At 47.8% G+C, this 26,151-nt stretch overlaps 1 protein-coding gene and 1 long non-coding RNA gene across 8 annotated transcripts in view; one reads left to right on the top strand and one right to left on the bottom strand.

Moving 5' to 3' along the window:
- Positions 1-15,623, bottom strand: part of GAS7 (growth arrest specific 7) — a 75,037-nt gene extending 59,414 nt beyond the window's left edge. For both annotated transcript variants that reach the window (XM_033076583.2, XM_033076584.2), the window contains exon 1: positions 15,407-15,623. In XM_033076583.2, coding sequence (XP_032932474.1) covers positions 15,407-15,589 — 183 coding nt within the window. In that variant the 5' untranslated portion in view covers positions 15,590-15,623. The remainder of the gene's footprint in view (positions 1-15,406) is intronic.
- Positions 15,624-15,840: 217 nt separating this feature from the next.
- Positions 15,841-26,151, top strand: part of LOC117005193 — a 67,990-nt gene continuing 57,679 nt past the window's right edge. For all 6 annotated transcript variants that reach the window (XR_004419785.1, XR_004419790.1, XR_004419791.1 and 3 more), the window contains exons 1-2: positions 15,841-15,913; positions 17,678-17,799. This is a non-coding gene — a long non-coding RNA (uncharacterized LOC117005193). The remainder of the gene's footprint in view (positions 15,914-17,677; positions 17,800-26,151) is intronic.

Raw genomic sequence — 26,151 nt, 5'->3', positions numbered from 1 at the left:
GGCAGCAGGATGGTCACAGCACAGCACAGCAGTTCCCGGAGGAAGGATGTGGTGCTTGACTCCTTGCAGAGAAGAAACTGCAGCCATGTCTATCAGTTTCTGCCTTTGAGCTGCTCCTGGCACAGGAGCTTGGTTAATCTTCCTCTCCTGGAGACTATAAATGAGCCAGTGGACACCAAACACACACAGCCCCCACCAGGCATGGAGGCTGCCAGGAGGAGCCCTCCCTCACCTCATGCCAGGAGTTTTCCACTGGTGAGCTCTGGGCAGCTACTGCCAGGCACAAACCAACACTCATCCCCTCTGGAGAAATCAGCATCTCCTGCATCATCTGCAGAGCAGGGCTAGACACCACACGTCAGTGATCAGGCTGAGGTCTGGTTCTGGTGCCATCTGTGAAACCCTTCCACCTGTGTGCTCAATCTGCTCCAGCCCCCACCCAGAGAAGCAGGGGACACATTCAGCATTTCTGGAGAGCAGGCTGCTGCAGCCACAAGGGAACAGGGCAGGCACAGAGGTGGCTGACAGCAGGGTCTGGTCCCTCTGCCCACCCTCAATGTCTGAAGAGGTTTTGGTGCTCAGTGACCTAGGGAGTTCATGCCACACAAAAGCTACCCCAGGAAAACACCAGCGCTGAGAGCTGGACCAGTGCATGGAGGGAGGTCCCAGAGGGCCTTCACAGGGCTGCTGCTGAGTGCACATGGGGGTAAGGAGGCACCGAGGGTTTAAGGGGAGCCCAGAGCAGCTCAGGTCTCCAGTGTCGCCAAGTCTTCACCTGCCACAGCCCAAACACCCATCACACAACCCTAAATATTTCTGTGCCTGCTGCTGAATTGGAGCAGTCACAGCTTCCCAAGAGCCTGGCATCTGCAGGATGGCTGTGCCTGTGGCATCTGTACACACACTGCCCTCCTGTGCAGCCCCACAGAGCAGTGCCTGCCTCCCCCACCCTCAGTGGCACCTCACAGGGGTCAGCAGTGCAGGGCTGCTCTTGCTGTAGCAGCTCTGTGCTGCTCATTCCAAGTTCCTGTAATTGACTGGATTAAGGGGGAAAAGTTGGTAGGATTGCAGAAGGAATTTTTTTGGTCAATTCTGCACAGCTGTGGGATCTCACCATGTGAAGAAAAATAAAACCTGTTTTATTTGAGGGAAATTTGAGATGTTATCTTGGTTTTGGCCTGACTCTAGTGGTTGTCTTGCATGCTTAAACGTACTGAATCTAGTGCCTAGCTAATCACATTCTGCTACACAATGGCAGCACATTTCAGTGTATTTTCTTCAGAATAATATGGTTTAACAATATAGAGAACTGAAACTATGCTTTAACTTGTGGTTGTTGTTACTCAGGCTGGGCTCCGGAGAGAGGGAACTTCTGGAGCTGAAAGTTATTTTCTCAGCATGCTCTAAGCAAAAGTAGTAAATGTAACATTCCATGATTTCCACTGAAAGAGAAAAGTCTTTAGACAGGAAACAGGGCTGAGATCAAAATTAGTGTTACAGGAATAGCTTTCAGATTTGGCTTGCTCTTTTCTGGGGTGGTATATTTAACTCCTTCAGCTGATGATATTGCCTTTCTACTGCTGGAGCTGCAGCCTAGCAGAGAGAGGAGAAAATGAACAATTTATAGATTTATAAATACAAATATTTTATTCAGTTATAAATAAATTTCTCAGCTTGAGAAGAAAGTGTGGAAGTTGTCAAGGAAGGCAACATCATAAATAAAAGAAAAAGTTTACAAGAAAAGAAAAAATTGTGTCCTATATTGTGATGAACACCAATTCAATTGTATTCCTCAGGAATATTCTGGTAAGGCACCTGAGGTAGTTATACATTATGTGATAAAGAGGGACAACTGTTACTCTCCACAGTGCAGAATGAGACATCTTAGATGTACAGGCTATCAAAAGCCAAGCTGTAACCTTATTTATTAGAATTATTAAATACAAGGAAAAAGGATTTTGAAGGATTTTAGCTGCACTGCATTTCAAACCATAAGACGCTGGTGTCTGCCCTTTGAGCTGCATGCCACCCAGAGAGACAATGACAAGCCACGACCTAGAAACAGACTGGTGCCACCCCTGGCAGGCAGAACCCCTCGTGGTGGCTGTCTGATGGTGTCAATGCTGCATTTCTGTGGGGATTACAGGTGTGCACCACAAGCAGATACCACCCAGAGATGCTGAAGGGAGCAGCCCCAAGACTTCCCTCACACAGAGCAGAGCTCTGTAGCCACAATCATTGCTATTTTCATAGAGGACTGAGGGCTCACATTGATTTTGATTCTTCCAAAGGTGGGGTGTGCTCAAGAGGATGAAGGTGCATGGTGGTTGAAGTGTGACACCTCAGAGCTAAGAAAAGAGCAGAATACTGTATGAGGCTCTCTCTTGGTGGTGAGGAGCAAACATCCCATCCCAGCACAGGGAGGGGAAGGCCTGTGCAACTCTCATCAACCTGCCCAGAATACTTCCTTGCCATAGGGAAGGAGTAAAAGGTTTTCAAGCTCACTTTCCTCTAGTCACAGGCAAATATTGGATCCTCCAGCACTGAAAGCAAAAGCAAATTCCCTGCCACAGAAGTGAATGTTGGGATTTGTTCATTCCAGGGCCTGACTCCAGGCTGGAAACAGGCTGTAGCTTCTGACTGGCTCTTCACAGGCTGCCAGGGCACAGCTCTGACCCCAGCCAGGGCACTGGAGCTCCTGCTGCAGGAGGCAGCAGAAGGGAGGAGGGGGTTCAGTCCTGCAGCTCTCACACAATTGCATACATCAGGGACACATACACAAAGCACTAATCAGTGCTAACACAGGGAGTACAGCCATTCCTGCTCATGTACTTCTGATTCTAGAATCACAAAAGAGGCATTTCCAGAGATTCACATCTTGCCCAGCAAAAAGCTGCTTTGTTCAGCCAGCTTTGTTCCATGTGTCACCAAAATCACTGTGTGCAAGCTTACAAGACTGTGATATAAAGACATTGCTGAGCATCGCTGGGTGGAGCACTGTGATCAAGCTCTCTGACCCAACTGAGTAAAAAATGCAGCCAGAGTTGAAGCATTCAGCAGTTCCCAGCTCCTTTCCCCTTTGATGTGCTACTTGCAGTTGGTGGTCTCCATCTATGGGCTCCCTGTCTTCACTGTGGGGCTCCAGTGTGGCCAGCAGACCTCCTGTCCTACCCCAGCAGAGTCCCACCTCTGAGATGTGGCAGTCCCACCTCCAAACTGACAAGATTTCCCAGGAGGGTGTCAGAGACATGCTGGAGATGCCCTGTTCCATGAGCAGGCAGCATCCTACCTGGGGCACACCAGGCAGCTCAGAGCACTGGCCACAGCCATCACAACGTGCTGGGAATAGTGATTTGCACCAGAAAAATCTCCTCCCCAGGACTGCCAGCAAGTTGCACAGCAGAATTTGCCATGGTTCCATCCCAGAGATGAATTATGTTTCTGGCAAGCACTGAGGGAAAGCTTTGTCCCTCACTGAAGATTCATTTTGAGCCTTAGTAAATGGTGCTGGTCAAGAGCAGAGGAGGAAGCTGGAGGGAGCTGGAGGGAGCTGGAGGGAGCTGGAGGGAGGGAGTCCCCAAACCCTAGGGCAATGCAGCTCAGAGGAACTGTGCACAGGGGTTCACTGACTCAGGTTCACTGCAAAATTAATTTCCTAAGGATGATTTAAACATGATTTCTTTGTGGAAATACCTGAAGTTCTATTCTTCATTCCATAACAGGCTGAGGATATTCCCAGCCTTCATTTGGTCTCAGTTATCACTATGATCATCAGCAGTCTGCAGCGCAGTGAGACAAGTCATAGGCTCTCTTCTAAATCTTGCTATTGAGAGTGATTACTTGGCCTTGGGTAATGAATTAGTCCTATTATACAGCAGCTGGCACAGTAGAAGCTAATCTGCTGCTCAGGCAGCTCATTACATGGGCAGGGTTGGAACTGCTCAGCTGTGTGCTGCACACACAGCCCTCAGCAGCATTTTTAAACTGAATTCTGCACACAGTTCTTCAGGACTACAAAACAAACTACGTCTATCAAACCAGTTTCTGTCTGTTCCCTTCTGAGTTAAGCACTTGCCCACCCTTGGAAATACAATTCCTCTTCTGTGCAATTTCTACATGGCACTTTGCCATATCTGTATCAAATCCAAACTCTGTTAATTCTTCATTCTCTGTCACCCCTTGCAAACTCTGTCACTCCTCATCTCCATTTTCTTTCTCCAAACTCCTCTGTACCAATTATTCCATCTACTCCACTACCAAAAGCTTGCCAACTCTACCTCTTCTACAACCAAATTTTACTTCTGTAGCAATTGGGACTGCTCCTGTGCATCACTAGCTTGTCACTGTAGGTCTGGCTTTGTGGTTTTGTGGCAATGGCTCAAGGAGGAGCATTTCACCACACAGCAACTGTAGGGTTTCATTCTGGAAACATGAACAAAGGGCTAAATAAGTGAATTAGAAAGGATCAGGAAGACAAAGCAGGTCCAGGCAGCCAATTTAAAAGAAAGTTCTGAAAGTGCTTATAGATGACCACAGTACAACTAAGCAAAATGACAGAATAAAGTCAACAGCCATGTAGCCATGGTGGCATGACCATCTATTGTGGTGTGCTGGCATCTCTGTTAGACCAACTTGTGAAAGCATAAACTCCTTTCTGTGAAGACTTCCAGGAGAAAAGAAGCAGACAAAGAATGAAAAAACTGCTATACAAAATAAGAAATAGATAAGCCAGAAGGCAAACAGCAGAAGCAAAAAGAATAATTCAAATCAAAGGTCAGCCACAAAGGTCTGGTTATGTGTTTGATGGTGCCAGTCACTCCTCAGACAATTCAGGAAAGTGAGAAATGTGTTGTAAATATGTTCAGGTTACACGTGATTGTTTACATGAGCTCTGGTAAATCTTAAAAGAATAGGCAACAACACAGGAAACAAAACACACTAGGAATAAATGCAAAGTATTACATATGGAGGTAATAACTGAAATCCTGTTGTACTTTTCACATGCCAAACAATGTCATGCTCAAAGATCCTTGTTCCTTCCCTCAGATTTCCACAAAAGCTGGTCTTTTAGCAGCCTGGGGAGCTGCTTCATGTTAACCCCTTCCACGCTCCCCACTGCACTGCTGCATTTTTTTCAAGTAGTCTCAGAGCTGCTTGGCTCTGGCAGAAGGGCTGTGAGGGGTGAACAGGAGCCACAAGCAGCACTGAACTGCCAGGAAGAACACTGCAGGTGCAGTAAACAATAACATTTAACCCCAAGCTAGCAGATTTCAAGGAAGCTTTTTATCATGATTCCAAGTAAAACATAGAGGCAAGTTTGGGAAGATCAAATGAACAGCTTGAGACTTCTAATTTTGTGCCTCTGATCCCCCCTCCCCACTCTCACACCTTTTTCCCTTTTACCCACTGCTGGACTTGCTGAGAGTGAGAGGGCATTTTGAAGATGAAAATTCTGTAGTTATGGGACAGCCTGATTATTCCAGATTTCATTTCCAGCCCAGAGGAGCTCCTGCTCTCTCTCTGTGATGGGCCAGAGCCTTACAACTTGTCCCTGTTTTGACAACGCTGGACAGGGCAGATCCTCTGCAGTTTTCACATCTGCTGTGTCCCTTCTTTGCTGAAAATCATGGAATATCTCATTGGAGCACTCTTTAGAATATCACACACCTTCCTTATGGACCTTGGTCTGATCCATTGTACAATACAAAACCACAGGCCTTCCCAAGACTTATTACTTCCAATTACCTGTTATTGAGGGGCTTTTCCACAGTACAAAGAGAGGCAAAGAACTGGTGGATATGGGCACATGAAGTGATAGCCAGCAAAAGAGTTAAAGTTGGACAGATTTTGTTCCTGGAGACTGCGGCAGCAGAGGCCATTCCAAGTGCCACAGAGCTGGGAAAGCCCTGCGAGATCTGTGCAGTAAACAAACTCAGTGCTCAAACAAACACTGGAAGACCACGGTGCTTTTGCTGCCAGCATCACAGTGGGAATATCTGTGGCTCAAGAACAGTCTGCACAGGCCACTCTTACCAGCCATGAATGTAGGAAAAATGCCAGACAGGTCTCAAACAGTGTCAAAGAAAGACTTTCAACCTTTGCTTCTGCACCTGTTGAGGAGCTCAAAGATTAGTGACCAAAGTGATCCGTCAGTCAGCATAAATTAACTCCAAAGTGCCTCATGCTGATGACTGAGTACTGAGGGGACTGCTCACAAATGCTGACAAAAGTGGATGTTAAAAGACGCTGGCCTGTTCCGCTGCCAGATATACTCTACAAAATGCAGAGTGGCAGCTCCTGAGTAACCCATGGCACCCCTTTCTGGAATGTGCCAGCAAAAAAGCAAACCACAGATGTACTAGGCCAGTACAAAAGCTATTTTGATAGCGTGATGTGGAAAACTGGATTACTAGTACAAGCAAAAAGCTTTCTCTGCTATTCCATATGCCTGTAAAAGGATTGCTCCCCAGGGCAGTCACCACAGCAGGTACAGAGCAGGCACTACAGGAGGGAGGGTGCTGGCAGGGAGTCTGTGTCCCAGGAAAATGTACAGTCTGCTCTCCTCTCAACCACAAGTGCACTTCTGCAGCTATGGCAGGTATGCAAGGGGCTCCCCCATGCCTAACCCTGTGCTACAGAGACTGAGCCTGCTCACCTACTCTGCAGGTACACGGCAAAACTGTCAACAGCCCTGCCACATACCAACCTTGCACAGCAGCTCCTCTCAACAAGTACTGTTTTCAACAGTGGTGTGACATAAAAAATTCCAAACACACTAATGCATACTTAAATTTTTCAAGACAAACACTACTTGAAGCACAGACTTGGAAAACAGTGGCTGAGCAAATTGTTGGTCCTGGTATCACACTGTTCTGCATACTCAAGGGCTCATACCAATAAAAGGGAGTGGGACAGGTAATTAAATATGGCAAATGACACTTTGAAGTGACATGAACTAATGCCAGTGTGCAAAGCACAGCCTGGGGACCACCAATTCCATTTTGCTGCTTTCAGGTTTCCCCAGGTCCTCTGTCCCTGTCTGCAAAGGCAGAGCTGTGCAGGTTCCTAGAAATGAACACACAGGAAACAGCCACCGCACCCCAGCCCCAGCTTTTGGGAGGCTTCAGCCAGCCTGCCTTGCACAAGGAGCAAGGAACAGTCCAGAACTGCTGGATGCTGAGCAGGCTGTCCAGAGTGAGTGCTCCCTGGGAGTGAGAAATCATAATCAGAAATATCAGTGCCTTGTGTCAAACACTCCAAGACACAAGTTAGTAGTGACTGGTTCCCTTTGCTCTCAGTGGGGAAAACAGGATGGACACGTGCAAAGTGAGAAACTCCTGCTGCACTGAGTTGTAACATGGCCAACAATGAAAACAACTGCAACAAACCCAAATATTTGCAAAGAGAGATACTACCTGCTGCTGTTATTGTGGGGCTTCTCCAAAACAGACAATGTCCTGTCTTTGGGATAGCGCTTTGTGTCAGCAGTCAGCAAAATAACAAAAGCAAGTCCTGAGAACACTGAGACATTTCAGATTCTGATCATAAGCATTGGGGCACATTACTGATAATAATAGCATAAAACACAGATTCATCTGGTTAGTTAAATGACCAGTTAATTCTACCTGGTTATTTATTAGCCCACAAGTAAAAGTGAAATAAGTAGAAAAAGTAAATCCCATCAAAGCTGCCAGAATTTTCTGGTCTTGATTACAGAACCAAATTTTCCATTTTGGACACCAAAGTAAAGCTTTGTTTTTAGAAAATAAGTATCTGGCATCTTCTCATTATTCCTACTGTGTCTTTTTAAACTACATTCAGTATAAAGTGCAGTGTGGTACATTCAAGCACTGGTGTTTGTGGCACAACACTCAAGGCACTAAAGGTGTGTTTTGCACACAAGCTGGAAAGTGAGATTTGAGTTGCCCATGTTCACTGCTGCAGAAATCACTCCTGTATTTTCCTACAGGACACGTGCCCCATTCAGAGCAGAATGAGCCAGAAATTCTTTAGGGAACTAAGCAATCTTTAAGTGAGTCTTAAAATGATCCACATTTTTCATGGTCACTCTATATACACCCTTAAATTGCAGGTGCAGAGCAACTCATTTAATCTTGCAGATGTCTGCAGGAAGACTTTTAGACTCTTTTTGTAATCCACAGGCCATAAGAGATACTCCAGTTTAAGCCTTCCATGGCACTTTTTCATCTTTTAGCTAAGGATAAAGGAAAAACATCTTCAAAAAGTCTGTTCTATGCATTTTTTTAAGGCCAACAGTGTGACTGTTCTCACTTGCTCCAGAAGCAGCACAAAAAAGAGCCCAGCTTCTGCAACACCCCAATTTGTATAGAGGACAGAAGAGCTCACAAAAAATGCCACAACTTCACAAATTTTGGTTATTTATGGTACTATTCAGCTTTTACATTTTATCTGTAACTTCAACACTGTGAGACAATTTTCATTGGATAGATAAAGGGATTGTGAATGGCAGCATCACATCCCCTTCACATTCTCCTGGGGATTTAAATTCCCTCAGAACCTTAATTAAAGAGCGATTTTCTGGCAGCAAAACATTATTTCCTCACCCTTTTATATTTGATTTCATTCACATTTGCCAGAAATATCAATGGTCAGATGATCACAAGTTTCAACTCTAAAAGAACAGTTACAGAAAGTCAGAGAGAAAAAAGACAGCATGAAACTAAACCACAATGCAATACCACAGGATTGCCATTGTCACTCTTCTCATGAACACCTCACTTTGGACAACAGCTTGCTATTGAATCATGCAGAGCAGACCAGCCTCAGCACCCGTAAGCACTGAACTTTGGAAACTTCATCCTTTCACCCACAGCAGGTTTCATCTACAGCAAGGCAAATCTCTCTCTCTGCCTTCATTAGGGACCAAGAGAATGAAAACCAACCTTCGACACCAGGGGAAATGCCATCCCCACTTCAGCTGTGGTTGCTGCCCCAGCACCACCTCCCAGGGGCAGCAGGATGGCCAGGACACTCAGGATGGTGTCACAAGCACCCCTGAGTGCTTGTCCCAGCCTGGCAGTGATGCCATCCTCTCTTTGGGTTCAGCACCCACAGCATTATCACACCAGATTTAAGATCGAAGACCAAATTCCTTCCCCAGCACCCAAGGTTGGAGCATTACTTGCTCCACAGAATAGCCTCAGAAAAAAGCAGTGGCAGCAATCACATCAGCACCTGAGATCATCACACATCCCCTCAGTTTTTGTGGCTCTTCATGAATTTTATGTTAAGCTGATTTTTGAGTGGGGAGATTGAGGAATGAGAGAGAGACAACAAACTCCAAGGATGTAGAAGAACCTTCTGAGAAAGCCAAATAACTACTGCTGCATGCAGGAGATAAGGACACCATGTACAAATAGCTCAGGGGTCAGGTACCCACAGCCATCCAGGTGCACACACATCTTTATTCTCCTTTGTGCAACAGAGAAAATTCTGTTGCAACAGGTGCTAACACATCCTCCAGTTTAATATATATCACACACATCTTACAGCCCCCATGACAGCAGAGAAATCCTCTACATATTCTGTGTTATAAATAAAAGGCATTTTAATTTCTGTGTGTTCCTTTCATCCTTTTTCTCTGTGACTCCCCAAGCACTGTGAAGGAAGCAATGTGTGCCATGCCATGCCAATGCCTCCTGCAACAACCTCCAGGCTCAGCTGTTTGCACATCTCCACCTGCCCCAGACTGCTTGACTTGTGCTACTCTCTGAGTATTACCCAGCAGTGGAAGCAATGACCCATCTGTCTGACAGCTGCAGGTGAAGCCTGCACCAGGGAGATGCTCACCATTCCTTCCTTCCTAAGTGCCTCACAGTTCTGGTAAATCAAGCTGTGGAGAGTGCAGATAAGATCAACAGCAGCTCACAGTCCTACTCAGTCCAGCCCGCTCAGTCAGATTCCAGAGCCACCTCCATCCATTCTGGAAGCACATGCTGTGCTTCATACAGAGACTTACATCTGTGGGATGACTGAAGCTATAAAAAGTGCTGACAATTTCCAGCAAATTTGCATATGCTGCTGCTGCTTATATAAGTGATTTCAAGTTAACTACAAATACAAAAATCAAAGCCCAAAAATAGGTTTTCAAAGAAACCACTTGCAAATGTGACTGAATGATACATCTCTCGAACACTCTAAAAATCACTTGTCTAGAAAAAGCAGACGCAACAGAGGTTTCTCCAGAGGGTCCCATGCAAAGCACCTCCTAGAATACACACTACTCCACTTTCTCAACATCTATGCTGCCCTGCACCATAAAGGTTGTCACAAACTGGAGCACCTGAGTCTTGTGCCAGGTTGCTCTTATGTCTGTCTGGAACTGTATGGATCTTGCTACACATGTCATCATCCCAAGCACCCTGATGTAGCTGGGGTGAGGAGGCAGCCAGCCTTGGGACAAGAAACAGGAGCTGTTGAGAAATCCCTCAGTGTGTCACACACCACACTCCATTGGCTCTGAGTACACCACCTCCTCACCTACATCTGCACAGATTCCCTCTTGCTCCAGGCTGCGAAGGCCAATTGCTTAACGTGGGGCTGTGACAGTCTGGTACCAAGGGACACTGTAGGGCTCCACTCAATGGTCAAAAGGTCAGGTAAAAATATAAAGCACACAGGAAGGATGAAAGAGTCAAAAAATCCCTGACTTTCAGGTCTCACAGCTGCCATAGCTATTAATCACCAAAGGAAGGGTGAGGGTTGAAGCTGATGGTATCTACTCAATAGGATATGGATACCAAACAACAACATCCTCCTTCCCCAAGCCCTTCAGCTTGCAGAGAGGCACTGCTTGCTGATAGACCAAGCTCAGCCAAACCAAAACCAAGTGAATCTGACAGCAGTCTTCAGGATTCCTCTGGTCCATGGATTCTCATGCTCAGGAAATACTGCTTAGGAACCATTTCTCCATTAACCTACTATCTACAGCAATGTAAGAAACTGTACTTGGTTTCCAACATGAGGAAGACAAGGACTGGAGACAAGGACACACTGGAGAGGGTCCAGTAATGGGCCACGAGGATGATTAAGGGTCTGGGGAATCTGTCTTACAAAGAAAGGCTGAAAGAAGTGGGACAGTTTAGCATCAAGACAAGAAGGCTTGAGAGGGATGTTATCAATGTGAATAAAAATCTGTGTGGGAGACAGTAAAAAAACTCATACAGACTCTTCTCAGTGATACCCAGAGAAAGGATGAGGCGCAATGGGCACAATCAAAACACAGAAAATCCCTTTAAGGGGATACAAATCCCTTTAAAGGACACAATAAAAAGCTGTGAGGGTGGTTAAACACTGGAGTACATTGCCCAGAACAGTTGTGGTGCTCACCCTTGCACACACAGAAAACCTGACAGACATAGCCAGGCAAGCCAGACTAGCTGATCTCCAAAGGTCCTTTCCAACCCAGTGAATCTGTGATTAAAACCACAGCAGCCTCCTCAACTGCTCCCAACCAGCCCAGCCTCAGGGAATCCATCTGGAACCCCACCACAAAGATGATACCCTCCCCTTTTCCCTTTGCTCTCTGCTTTTGATAGTTTTTTGGTTTATATTACCACTTTTGCTCTCTGACAGCAGTATCCTCTCCACAGCTCACAGAGAAACGTTATTTCTGGTCTGTCCCTACCATGAGTTCCTCCAGTCCTTCTCCAGCTCTCATTTCTTCCATCACTGCCTTGAGCAGGAACCTCCAGCTATCGTTTTCCTCTAACCCTGCACTCCAGGCTTGCAGCAGCCACAGGAACAGCAAACAAAGGATGTCTTTCCCTCTTTCCCTCTCTGTCTCTCTTGCCCCACATTTACCTCATTTTTGGTCCTTTCCTTGACCTTCTGTGACAAATGAATTGAAAACACATTTGAAAACACATTTTTGCTAGCAAAACAACACAGGAGGCAGCAAAGGCAACAATCCCTTAGGAACATCCTTCTCTGGCACCAGGCTTTGTTTCCTGGAAGCCACCTTCACAGTTTTCTCAGAGTTGCCCATCTCTGCATTTGCCAGGACAGCCTGTTCTGGTCACCTGCCAGCCATGCATAACTAGTTTTCTTTGCAAGAACCAAGAGATACCACACAGTATGAGGGCACACGAGGCAGCACAGCCTGACTTGTCCTCAGCTCCTGGAGAAGCCAGCTGGAGCAGTCTGGATGACCAGTGCTGGCAGCTCCACAGCTTGGCTGCCTGCGAGGAGACTCAGGTGCTGTTGCTGCAGCAGGTTCTTCCCAAGTCAGCAACCGCATCAGAAGAGTCACTTCTCCTCCAGCATGCCACAGACTGGCTGCTCAACCACTGCTCAAGGGTGGGAGAAATTCCCCTCTCTGCTGCTCTTCACACCTTTCTCACTTCCCTCTTCCAGCTCAGGACAAAAACGCAGCACAGACTTTGAAACCGGTGCTGTCAGAGGAGATCTCAGGGTTGGTAAATGTGAAGCCCTGTGAATGAGAAAATGCAGCCTTCCTGTCTAAACACACTGCAGGCTTCAAGGCTTCAGCAGAAGGCCACCTCCTTCTGGTAGCTCCCAGCCACCGAGGGACCTTGCTGAGAGAAGAAAGGCTGTGTGCTGTGGAGGCAGGCAATGCCATGAGACACAGTCAATCACCGCTGCGGCAGAAAATGCAGCCAACTCTCCTTCAGGCTCCAGAGAAAGCACAAGTAGTTGCTGGGGTAAACTGGGCACAAGGAAATGAGGGCAGGGCAGGGCAGAGGGAGACAGTAATATTTTCCTCTTTAAATAACGTGTGGACAAGTTCATCTGAGGACAGAGCACTGAACCTTACTGAGAGCTGCAGGGCCATGGCCACCCAAAGCCCATGGAAGGCCTGCTGGTACAGAAAGGAGACTCATGTCCATGGCCCCATCTGGACATTCACTGTGACCACCTGCCTGATGTCAGCTTCAATGTCAATGTGGCTGGGCAGGGATTTGCATCAGAGAAGAGAGAAGGAGAGATTTTCTGCTGTGGTGTCTTTCAGTTAGACCAAGTTCCTGAGCAAGCTGCTTACCTGCACAGGAGGGATAAGCTATCTACATAGAGAAGGGGAAGGCTACCTGAACAGAGCCATGAGAGACAGAAACACACAGAGCTTCCTTCTCACACATCTATTCTGATGTATGCCAAGTACCTGTAATCCCATGGATTTGGTTAATTAGCTTTCATTTGATATATTTTTTAACTCCAGCTCATAGTCCTTATTAGGTACCATCTTTGGAGAAAAGGAAAACATGCCAGAGTGAACATACTCAGCCCTTGCCATTTTTCTTGCCTTCTTTCAGAAGGTTTGCCCAAGAGAAAGGAGGCCAGGCTGTGTGGACAAGTGGTGTCCCTCAAAGCTGCCAGTGGTACATGAGCCAAGGGTCAGAAAGGCACATCTGAGGGGCTGTGGGCACTGATCTCAGCATGGTGGAACTTGCTCAGACTTAAGCAGGGAAACAAGGGTTTCTCAGAAGGAGCTGACAGGAAAGCAAAGTTATGCTATTTTGAAGCAATTCCCCACTGCCTCTACTGAGCAGAATCTTTCACATCTCATGATACATTTTTCCTCAAACAATTCCTAAATTCCTAGATGTGTAAACATTTAGCAATTTGTGAAACCACAAACATTCATGTATCTCAATAAATGATCTTGGGGGTGCCAAAACTGACAAACAACAGGACTCCCACATTCTGAAACCAACAAAAGAAATCCCAAGTGTGTGAGTTGCATGGGAATGTCCATGGCCTCACTCTTGCAGCACTGCCTGGGCAACTCTTGCTTCCACTTTCCTGTCTTTCCAGTAAAAATAATAAGAAACGGGAAGTCAGTGGAAACATAGATTTTTAAAAATTTATTTTGACAAGAGAAATGAAAAGGCAGTACCAGATCTGTGGGCAAAATGTCCTTTTGCACAGAGTCTTTTGCTCACAGAACATCACTCTACATGCAGCTGGTGGGCAGGTTTTGCTCTGGACTCTGCTTCCTGCCTCTCTGGATTCCCTGGAAGGTGTGCATGGAAAACCTGGAAAGGGCATTGCCTGCCTTGCATATAAGCAAAGCAGGCTGGCCAATTCCCTTGGAAACCTGGAGGGCAAACAGAGGTTGACCAGAGAAATTTGCTGAGAATGGCTTCAGCCCAGTCACCACAGGGAGATGCTCGTGGACACCACTGCCATGCCCACAGCCTCAGTGTAAGGTCAAAATGACAACAGGGCATGGCCAGAGAGGACTGATCATGGCAAGTTCTTTCTTTAGTGCACGAGATATTCAGAATTCACATGTAGAGGCTGTGAAGGCACTCTTCATGCACGTCTTTTACCCTCACATTGTGTCTCGTTTGCATGGACAGAAAGCAATAAACACATTCAGGCACAAGCAGTCCCGAGGTGGGAATCCAACTGTCATCCCAGCTGTCAGGGCCCTGAAAATGACTGAAGCTGACAGAACTTTTCAGTATCCTGACAGAATGTCCATGGCCTTTGGGTCTGCAAAACCAGCCTTAACCCTGCTGAGCCATGCCACAGGTATGGCAGCAAGGTGTCTGTAGCTGGCTGGGGAACTCCTGCAACAGACGGAGAAGAAAAAGGCTCCAGGGAGAACTTAGAGAATCTTCCAGTACCAACAGGTACAGGGGAGAGACTTTGGACAGGGGCATGGAGTGAATGGCTTCAAGCTGAAGAAGGGCAAATTTAGATTAGACACTAGGAAGAAATTCTCCTTTGTGAGGGTGGTGAGGCCCTGGCATAGGATACCCAGAAAACCTGTGGCTTCTCCAACCCTGGAAGTGTCCAAGGCCAGGCTGGATGGGTCTTGGAGCAACGTGGTCTAGTAGTGTCCCTGTTCATGGCAGAGTGGGTGTAACAGGATGATTTTTAAGGTCTCTTCCAACCCAATCCATTCTATGATTCCACGGTTCTATACTGAATTACCACTTCCACAACATAAATCCACATGTTCAGTGAAAGGAAACGAGAAGAAGTGGGAGCGGGTGAGGGGGAGAGGAGGGAGCAGAACTTGCCCAGCGTCTGACCCTCGTGAGCCTGACAGGGGCTGCACCACCGCAGCCACAGAGTGCTGTTGCTGCTGCTGCTCAGCGGCGGTGCAAACCCCAGCGTCCGGAGCAGCCCGCAGCTCGTCACGCACCTGAGCTCTGCTCTCCATGGCTACAGCCACAAGCACCAAAGCTGTGCCTGCCGGAGCGCGGCCGGGCAAGCGGATTCTAACAGCACCCCGCAGCCTCAGCGCGGCGTGCCGGGGCACCCGCCCGGAGCAGGGGCACAGCGATGCCGAGGGGTCCAGCAGCAGCACCGCGATGCCCCCGTGTGCCCCCGGGACATCCCCGGGCCGGCCCCTCCCGTCCCCCGCCCGGCGCGGCCCCGGCCCCGATCCTACCTCCAGCAGCTGGACGTAGCTGGCCGGGAACCAGCCGCGCAGCCCGTCCTCCTTCTGCCCTTCCCACCAGCCGCCGTCTGGCACCTGCAGCACCGTGATCAGCTCACCCGCCGCGAAGCGCAGCCCCTGCCGGTGCCGCTCCCCGGAGAAGGGGTACAGCGCCTGGCAGCGGGTCCCCGACATCCCTCCCGGACGCGCCCGCAGCCGCCGCCGCCGCTCCGCGCCCGCCCCGCTCGGCTGAGGGGGCCCCGCTCCGCCCGGCGGGCAGCGCGGGCAGCGGCAGCCCAGCAGCCCCGGCGCCGGGTGCCCACGGGCACCGCCGGCTCGGGGTGGGGCGGGAGAGGCGGGACGGGCAGGGCGAGGGGCGGAGGGCGAGAGAGGGAGGGAGGAGGAGTGGTGGGAGGAGGGGGAGAGCGGGAGAGGGGGAGGAAGCGGCGGGAGGAGCGGCCGTGAGGGTGCGCGGGGCGGGCGGCGCTGCTGCCGGCGGGACAGCGAGAGGGACCGAGTGTGAGTGACCCTGAGGGGCCAGGCGGGGACACCGTGTGGGAGAGTGCTCGGGGAGCGCCGCGCGTGTGGCTGTGTGCGACGGGCACTGTTCCGAGGGACCGTGTGTGTGCTCCACACCCCTCTGTGTCTCTGTGTGCGACAGGCACTGTTCCGAGGGGACTCTGTGTGCTCCACACCCCTCTGTGTGTGACAGACAGTTCCGAGGGACCGTGTGTGTGACAGGCACTGTTCCGAGGGACCGTGTGTGCCACAGGCACTGTTCCGAGGGGACTCTGTGTGCTCCACACCCCTCTGTGTCTCTGTGTGTGACAGACACTGTTCCCGGGGTCTCTCTGTGTGCTGCCTGTGTGCTCCACAGCCCTCTGTGTGTGACAGACAGCGTTCCCAAAGATTCTCTGTGTGCTGTGCGCTCCACACCCCTCTGTGTCTCTGTATGTGACAGACACTGTTCCGAGGGGCTGTGTGCTCCACACCCATCTGTGTGTGTGTGTTTCTGTGTGTGTGTGTGTGTGTGTCTGTGTGTATGTCTGTGTCTGTGTTTCTGTGTGTGTGCGTGTCTCTGTGTGTGTGTCTGTGTCTGTGTTTCTGTGTGTGTCTGTGTGTGCGCCTGTGTGTGAGGGACACTGCGTGTGGAGGGACAGACGCTGTGTCACCCCATGGGTGCATTAGTGATGCCCACGAGGGTCACTGTGTTTGTGACAACGGGACACCCGTGTGTGTCAGTAAAAGGCACCAGGTGAGACACTAAGTGTGCCTGAAGTGTGTGTGACACTGTGTGACAGACACTGTTCCGAGTCACACTGTCACCTGTGTGTGTGTGCAACACCTGTGTGTCTGTGAGGTGCAGCACCGTGTGCATCTAACACCTCCATGTGTGACCCTCTGTGTCTGAGACTGTGTGTGTTTGGAGAGAATCATGTCTGTGTGTGGGGAACACTCGCTGTGTGTGTGCATTTGTTACACACAGCCAAGGGTGTCAGATCCATTTTGCCTGAAAGACACGTTGTGACACACTCCAGCCCGTGTGAAGTGTGTGTGAGACACATCCTCAAGTGCATGTGTGTCTGCAGCACTTGTCTGAGGGCACACCTTGTTTCCTGTGTGTGTCTGTGTAGCTCATGTGTGAATTGAGGCACCTCTGTGTGGCACTCCTGTTTGTAGCCTTTCTCCTAGACCCTTCAGAAGGTGACTTTCAATGTAGCCATCCTTCATTTAGATAGCACCAATCAGAGCTGAGCCCTTCAGGGTTTTTTATTAGGATTCTCTCAACAATTTTCACCCTTTTTTTCAGAGTTCTATTTTTGATTCTCTGAATTGTGATAAATTGCTTTAAATCATCCCCTTTTGATAAGTATTTAAGCTGGTAACTACTGATCTATGATCCATTATGTGGTATTATCACACCAGCTGTGCCTTGCTTGGCAGAACCCCACAGACCTGATATTGTGGCACACATCCAGGTACATCTATCAGCAGTATTCTCTAACAATGCCATTTATAGATGGAAAGAACTAAAATCAAAGTGAAATCCTATATTTTTCTTCAGCATATACAAACCCAGCTTTGCTATGTTGCAACTTGGATCCACATAGTTTAGAGCATTCAGGTAAAATAATGAATTTTGGTTTAAATATTGGGGGGGTGGGGTTTATGCTTGATGTTGACAGAATCCTTCAATATTTTCTTTGGTTTATTCTCTGATATTTTTTTCCTCTACTTCCAACTTGTTTTTTCTCACTAACTCCCTTTCTAATATTTTTGCAGGCTCCTGTTCTTCTTTGCATGAACTGTCTTGATAGGAAAGCCTCTAGAAGGGTTTCAGTCCTAGGGTTATCTCCTCCCTGAAGCAATTACAACCTTCAGCTTTTTAGGAGCCAAACCCAAATGTAAGCACTTGCCTAATTTTTATTTTAAATTTTCTTTCTTAACCTGTTGCTATGACTTGCCTTTAGCTTGTGTTCAAATGTCCGTCCTCTAAGCAGAAGGGCTCTGTTCCTGTCAGAGGATGTATTTTAATCACTGGAGGTAAATATCTCTTGAATAGTTCCATAAATAATCCTCATTTCATTTTGCAGATAATGACCAGGTTGAGTTCTCTTGAGCTGTGTCCAGTCCTCTTCCTCAGCTTGCAGGATGGCTTTTCTTCCTGAATAGAGAGCAGCTCTTGCCAAAGGCTTGGTTGGACCTGTGCTTGCTTCTGCATCATGTAAAGTCTGTATTGTGAAGGATGTTATAGGGGATACAAGCTTGGTGTGTGAGGAAAATGATTTCTGAGCATAGGAAATCTTTTTATCTAGCATATGAGAGCCAGAGTTCTGATGAGGTACAGAAGCCATCCCAGAAACATGAAGATTTACCACTGCAGGGCACTGGGATGAGCTGGTCAGCTTTCAGTCTCAGCCTTTGTTCCTGCCATCTGTTCCAGCTCAGCTGAAGCATCTCAGCTGCATGCAGGTGTTCCCTGGGCAGTGCACAGCAGGTCTGACTGGATGTTCAAAACTATCCCTCTGGCTGTAAGATCTGCCTGAGTTTATTTCCTGAGCCATCACAACTGTCATGCTCCCTCTGCCATCTGTTCTGGCAGGGTATTCCACTTAGCAATGAGAAACCAATTCTAAATCAGTATCACATGCACATATTCTGTGTTAGTGTGAGATCTTGAAAGGACCTTTTTCATCCTATCTGCCACCAAAGAATGAAGACCTAAGGCCTGGACAAATAACTTTTAAACAAATCTTAATGTCAAGAAATGCTGTCTGTGAATGAGAAAGAACCAACTTCATATAACACTGCAGAAAACCTCCACTGTGGTCATCCAGTCAGAGAGCTCCTTCCATGATTTCACAAAATGCCACCACTACAAGTCCTGTACAGATGGGCAGATTTCCTGATAAGGGACCTGAGAACATCTTGGGAGTACCAGAAGGTTCACACCTGACAGCTGTAGGAGCAGCATGGTCAATAATTTTTTTGTTCAAAGCAGTTATTTGACAATCTGTCTGGCCCATGAAAAAGATCTAAATGACTCCAGCTGTCTTCACTGAACAGATCCTGGAGAGTTCCCAGTGAGAATGGGTTAGCACACGTGTATGGGAGAGCTTTATAACTGTGATGGATTGGAGATTCACATGAATAATTGATTGGCCATACCTGTTTTCAAGAGAAAGCACCACCACATCTCCTGAGGCCAGGAACCAGGAAAGAAAGATACTGAAAAGAAAACACATGTAGCACTGGATCTTTGAATGACCTTTGATATCTAAGTGACTAGCAGAAATTAGTTCAATTTTTTGAGTGTAAATGTTCTAAGCATGTACACAGAAAATACTTTCAGTTGTTAAAATGCTTAAAAGTTTCTGGTAGAAGGGGCTATTCTCAGTGCTTTAAATAGCCAAAATACCAGAACAGATCCAGGAGCTCAGAACAAAACTTTTATCTGGTCTAGAGTCTCTTTTTTTGGGTCAGCGACTCACAGAGAATGCATTTCCTAGGCCAGATATTCTTGAGCATCACACTTGGAAATTTAGGCATCCAGGACTTCAAACATTCCAAGCAGAGGACTTGGATTTATGAGTCATGTTCATCTGATCAAATATGTGATTCAAACATGAATTTTTAAAAAAACACCAAAGGATACAGCTTGGCTTTACCTTAGATTTCTGCATTTAGAAGTTTCTCAGATGGCTCTGCTGACCTTGAAACTCCCCTTGTACAAGATCAACCCTGAAAATTAAGTCAGATGTGCAGTGCCCTGCCTGGCTGTGGTTGTAGTAAAACTTTGTGATGTTCCAGGGCAGGTTTAGTCATCCTTGTCTTAGCAGTGCCCAGAGCTGTATCTATTATTTTAGAGTCAGACATAAACAAACGTATTCTCTGTCTATAAATGGACAGTGATATTACATGAACAAACAGCTTGGGGTGATTCACATGAGAATTAACTGCATTTTTCTGCCAGGATAATTCACCTGGAGAGATGACTGCTTCCATTCACTTCCTTTCTTGGAAGCAGGCTGAGAATAACAAACTGTTCCGATAACATCAGCCTATTTCCAGTCAACATATTTCCTAGTGAGAGGCAGGGCAGGCCCCACCCTGTTACATGACGGGCAGTAATTGGTCCTAGAAATGTGACTCACAGCTCTGACACTTTGCCTCAGAGTTAGGTGTCAGCAACAGCCAGTTGTCACAAACCCCTGTTTGAAAGAGTGGTGCCAAGCCTTCCCTCCAGCATTTCAGTGTTCACCTCTCTCTTCTTGGGGCCCTGAAAAACCTCAATTGCAGCCACGTGCTCCTATTATGCACATCCTATGCAGATGGCTGCAGAATTTCGAATCAGTTCCCTTCTGTCTTGCTGATATTTCTCTAGCTGCAAACTAAACATTATGAGCATTTCATGGTGGTCGGTATGCTGACAAAGAGATGATATGCCTCATTTTAGACTACCTCAGTGATTCCTAAGCATTTATATTTGTTGAAGCAGACAGTGTTGTAGCCTTATCCTCTCGTCTTCCAGCTCTGTAAACACTAGGTCGTTAAATGTTTAGTGGTTTTGGGTTTATTGCACATTGAACTATTTCATGCTAAATGGAAAAGTCATCGCAAGGAAGAAAGGTATTGTCTATAAATTATATAATTACAGTGTTAATAACAATAAGCTGTGACTATGTGGATCTCAGTTTCTAAGTGTTAGACGACAACATAAGACAAATAGCTCTGGATTTTATTATCTTGCCTCCAGCAATATCTTACAGCAGAAATTTAGGGAAGAGACATTTCTGAAAACACCCTCTTCATTTCCAACAAATGGTGGCTCATGTCTTCCCCACTTAGAGGTGGTATCACATCAGTACACATTCATTTCCATTATTGAGGCTAGTAATTTTTTTGTGCCCATGCGAACTCTTGGCATACATAACATTCTGTAGCAAGGGTTTCCAGTGCAGGCATGATATTTTGGTACCTGGCCCCTGCCTGTTTCATCTGAGGACTGTGCTGGCCCACAATCATAGGCTCAACCCACCCACAGTGACTTTTATCCCCTAAGAGCTGCACTGGAGTCCAAACCTGAACCATTACTCTGAAATCTACCTGCACATGGAGATGTGGGCATGAACCTACTTTAAGGGTCCTAAGGGACTTCTCCAAGATTGCATGGAGAGGCACTGGAACAACAGGAAAACATCCCAAGAGAACTGATGAAAGCACTCAAACTTTCCTTCAAATGTCCTTCTCTCTGGCTTAGTATCAATCTTAGTGGTATGATTTGGGCTTGCCAGATAATCTACAACAGCTTGCTGGATCCCAGAGCGTCTGATCTTCTCTGTTGAGCCCATGGAGAACTAGGCTTCTGGCCAGCTAAGGAGAACAATCCAGCTAGGCAGCCCTCTGGCCAAACTCCCTCTGGGTGTGCTAGCTTGGACATTGATGTTTCCCTGACACTAAGCTTTCCTCTTCAGCATGAATTGCTCATTACTTGAATTCCATCAGGGATTTCTTGTGTCGTGAAAGAGTGGAGATTCTGCCTGAACACACTGAGCAGGACTGACTGCTTTCTGTGGATGAAGCTGTTGATCTGTGTGTGTGTGTGCCTGTATCTCAGGACATAGATGTCTCAGTGTTTGCTTCTCAATGGTGCCTCTGTTCTACAACCATCTGTGTATAAAGCTGCTATTCTGCCATGAACAATGACTCATACAGGAAAGTCTCGAAGAATTAGGCAAGAACTATGTTCATCCTGAGGAGTATTGAAGATGAGGATCCAATCCCATAAATTCTTGGAAAAACTCAGCATTAGTTTTCCCTTGACAGCTTTAATCTTTAAAATCTGCTGTTGCTGATACACGTTTACAAACAGCAGGTTGGCAGCAAACTGTCCCTGTCAGTGGGCATCACACATCCACCACTTGCCTCCGACAGCCCTGCTCACTGTGACCAACTTTCCCTCACTCCACTTGGCAATGAGCATTTTACTAGTGACTCTTCCACCTCCTATATTCTTCTGAGCCCCCACAGATTATTCTGTTTTCTTGTATTTCCAGGCTACTCTACTCTGCCAACAGCAGTGGGTGAGTGGGAGAAAGTAGGGGTCACTATTCCTGACCCCCTGCAGGCTTCACCTGGACCTGGAGCTGCCCAAAACTCCCTGAAGGCTGTAGGGACTATCTGGGGAAGGGATCTATACTGGTATAAAAAAAATCACAGCAATCTTCACTTCAGGTATCTAGCAAGGTTTGGGTACTCAGGAAAGATCTGAAAGGAACTATCCAGAGGATCTTGTCGGTCTCCTGTAGCCAGAATGAATGCAGAAGGAAGAGTTTCTGAAGATTAAGTGAGCTTCTCTGACTAGTGGGGAAGGTTCTAGTTTGTGTCACCTTGTCCAACACTGTAGAAAGAAAAGATTGCAGGGTTCTTATATTCCAGTGACCCAGAAAGGAAACTGAGGAATGAAGATTAAGATGATCAAGAAAGTTTAAAAGAAATGGTGACATATCCTCATAATGTAATCATAAGAAAATTCCAGATATATAAACATACATACAAAAAATACAATAAACAGAAATTTTCAATTGGACTAGAATTTAATTAGAAATTTTATTCTCAGATTTTGAAATTTCTCTAGGTTCTACATCTGTGCTTCTCGGCCTTTCCAGTCAGTGCTCAAACAGCAGAATGCAACTTCCTTCCTGCTAGATTAGTGAGTTCAGCTGAGTCAGTGAAAAATGTGCATTGAAATCCCATCTCCTATCCCAAGCAGGGCTACCTTCAAAGCTGGATAAAGTCACTCCAGGGTCTTGTGCACATGTATCTTGGAAATCCAAGGATGGAGATTCTACAACCTACTTGGGCAGCCTGTCCCAAGGCTGCAGCACTCTCATGGCAAATGAAGAGCTCCCTTTGTTGAGAAAGGATTTTGCTGATGGCAAGAGGAGACCATTGCCTCTTGTCCTTGCACTGTGCACTTGCAGGAAAAGTTTGGATGCATTGGAATTCTTATACCCCCCTTGCAGCAGCATCTCTGCAGTGAGGTCCCCCAGCCTTCCCTTCTGCAGGCCAAACCCACCTAATTCCCATCTCATCTCCTCACTCAGCACATGCTCCTCTGATCCTGGAGCTGTGTTGGAGCCTCTCCAGCAGTCAGCATCTCCCATACAAAGGGGGAAGTGTGTTTAAAAACTGCACAGAGTATTGCAGATGCAGCCTCACCAGAGCCAGGCAGGAGGGAATGACCACATCCCTGCACTTGCTGACCACTGGCTAACACAATCCCATGACTGGTGGGTGTTGCTGCTGCAGGGGAGCACTGCTGACACAGGTCCAGCTTGTTTTCCACAAGAATCCCAAGGCCTTTACTGCAGGGTTGCACTCTACAGTCAGTCTCCAGTCTGCCCTAATATATGGACTTGTTTTGTCCCAGGTTATAAAAATAAAGAGGTTGTATTTTTCACAAATCAAATATATGAGGTGAATTAGACGAAACCTATCATGCAATTGAAAAGGGTCAAACTCTGAGTCCTCTTGTGCTGTGTGTGATGCTAATACAAGTACAGATCAACAGTGGCACATGGGAGCAGCATTTCCACCTAAGAAATCTTGAGTTTTCTGCAGAAAGTTCTGATGACCATCACAGAATTAAGCAAAGAGGCTGTTAACTCTCAGCACAAATTACCCTTTTCGTACAGGCTTGAAAAAGAATCCTGTAGGCCACTGGAATGAATCCCACTTCTATCCATTCCCCCAGGACCTCAAAGGAGGAGCAGGCACCATGCCTAGAGGGGATGAGCTCTGTGTGTGCATGGGGTGGTTTTAAATCAGCATTTTAATCCTCCTTTTGATTAAAAATCCTCCTTTGCAGATAGGCAAACTAGCAAGAGTTATCCTTCAGACACACTGAGATAGGACACAGCTTCATCTCTCTTAATCAGATAGTTTGTTACTGTTCTAAAATAAAGAGTCTTGTCTTTTTTTTCTTCCCTAGTAGGGGAGATATTTATATTTAATGTTACTTCTGGTTTGACTGAGAAATAGTACATTACTTGTTCATAAAGAAATAGATGAAGTTCATTTTATAAACCTAGCAGTTACCTCATGTCAACTTCCAGTTTTCCACACTTTTTTTGAGGGGCAAGCAAAGGACTCAGAGGGCTCTGTAGATCTCATGACAACTACAAAGCACATCAGGAAGCTTCTGGGAATGCAAAGCATTTTTCAGACAAAGGCTTTTCTTTCAGCTTTATAAATATGATTTCAGCCTTCATCATAACAGAGCAAAAAATAGCCCTTAGAACACTTCTGCAGAGCTAAACTCCCATGCAAGAGCTGTTTCTCATTCTTTCAGTTTTTTCTTGCTTTATGTACAAATAGGTTTGTGTTTAACAAAGGGATAAACCCTGCTAATCTACTGATTTGTCAGCTAGCCCTGTGCTTATCACAGCACTGTTTGTTGGCTGGGGCAGACGCAGCCCCAGTGCGCGCAGCTGTGCAATGAGAACTGCATGGTGTCATGTGAGAGCGTGGGCAGGACCTGCCACCTCGGGGACACAGCGACTGCTCCAGCCACTGCCTGTGTTTGTGACCAGCCTGCCCACATCCATCTCTGACCACAGACCGTGCTGGAGGACAGGCCAGCCACAGCCAGGGATGGCAGGTAGCCATGGGGCTGGGGAATGAAACAATGAGATGATTTTTGTCAGCTTGACAGACAGACCATTGCTTGATGGCTGAACACTGTCCAGTGGGGCGTCAGAACACAAAGTGCCAGGGAGTTCTGACTGGTACAAAGGACCTAAATGTGAACAGGAGGATGAATGGCCAGCCAGGAGCATGGGTAACAGCCAGCTGTGATGACAGGGTATGAAACACAGGACAAAGATGACAGAAACCTAAATGGAAAACAACGTATGGGAGCAATTTAATCAGATGAATACACAGAAGAGGAGAAAGGGATGACATGAGAGGAAGGGACACAAAGTGCTGGATGTGCATGGGAGGAGGCAGGAGCCTTGGCTGGGGTGACCAGCAGGTGTGGGGTGATGGCACAAAACTGGGAGTGAGGAGAGCAGCCAGAGTCACTGCCTGTCGCTTGGGCCACCCGGCTGAGCAGAGCCCAGCACGAGCACGGCCAGGAGACAGCACTGTGCCTTGGCCTTGGCACACCTGCCGGCAGCGGGGAGGACCCAGTGTGGGGATCACCCGTCCCAGTGCAGGAGCGTTTCCAGAGACACCTCAGGGAGCCCCTGGAGCTGACGGTGTGCTCCCAACACGGCGTCCTCTCCGGGACAAGGAGCAGCTCAGCAACGGCGTATGTGGGGCACACCCTGCATATCCCACACAAACCACACCCTGCACATCCCACACCCTGCACACCCCGCACGAACCATATCTCGCATCCCCCACACCCCGCACACACCCGCACACCGCACCCCTTGCGCACCGAAACCCTCAGTCCGCACATCCCGATCCCCTGCACCCCGTACCCCCCGCACACCCTGTACTCCTTGATCCCCGCACACCCTGTACCCCCCGTACCCCCCGCACACCCTGTACTCCTTGATCCCTGCACACCCTGTAAACCCCGTACACCCTGTACCCCCCGCACACCCTGTACCCCCGTATCCCCCGCACACCCTGTACCCCCCGTACACCCTGTACTCCTTGATCTCCGCACACCCTGTACCCCCCGTACACCCTGTACCCCTGTACCCTGCACACCCTGTACCCCGCCCACCCCGATCCCCTGTACCCCCCCCACCCCGATCCCCTGTACCCCCCCGCAGGCCGGCGGTGCCACAGCGCCCCCTCGCGCCGCACTGACGCAGCTGCGCCTGGTAGCGCTGCCGCCGAGTCCTGCCAGCCCGCGGGCACGGACACACGGACAGAGGGACATGGGGAACGTGGACAGAGGGACATGGGGACACACGGACAGAGGGACAAGGACAGAGGGACACACGGACAGAGGGACACACGGACACATCGACAGAGGACACGGACACAGGGATAGAGGGACACACGGACGGAGGGACACAGACGGGGGACACACGGACAGAGGGACATGGGGACAAACAAGCAGAGGGACACGGACACACGAACAGATGGATAGAGGGACACGGACAGAGGGACACGGGAACACAGAGGGACACAAACACATGGCCACAGGGACACACAAAAACAGGGACACGGACATGGACACAGACAGAGACGCATGGACAGACAGGCAGGAACAGACAGACAGACTGAGATAT

The sequence above is a fragment of the Catharus ustulatus genome, chromosome 20, assembly GCF_009819885.2.
Source record: "Catharus ustulatus isolate bCatUst1 chromosome 20, bCatUst1.pri.v2, whole genome shotgun sequence".
Taxonomy (NCBI): domain Eukaryota; kingdom Metazoa; phylum Chordata; class Aves; order Passeriformes; family Turdidae; genus Catharus; species Catharus ustulatus.
The sequence above is the reverse complement of the archived record's forward strand: the minus strand, read 5'-3'. Positions and strand labels throughout refer to the sequence as shown.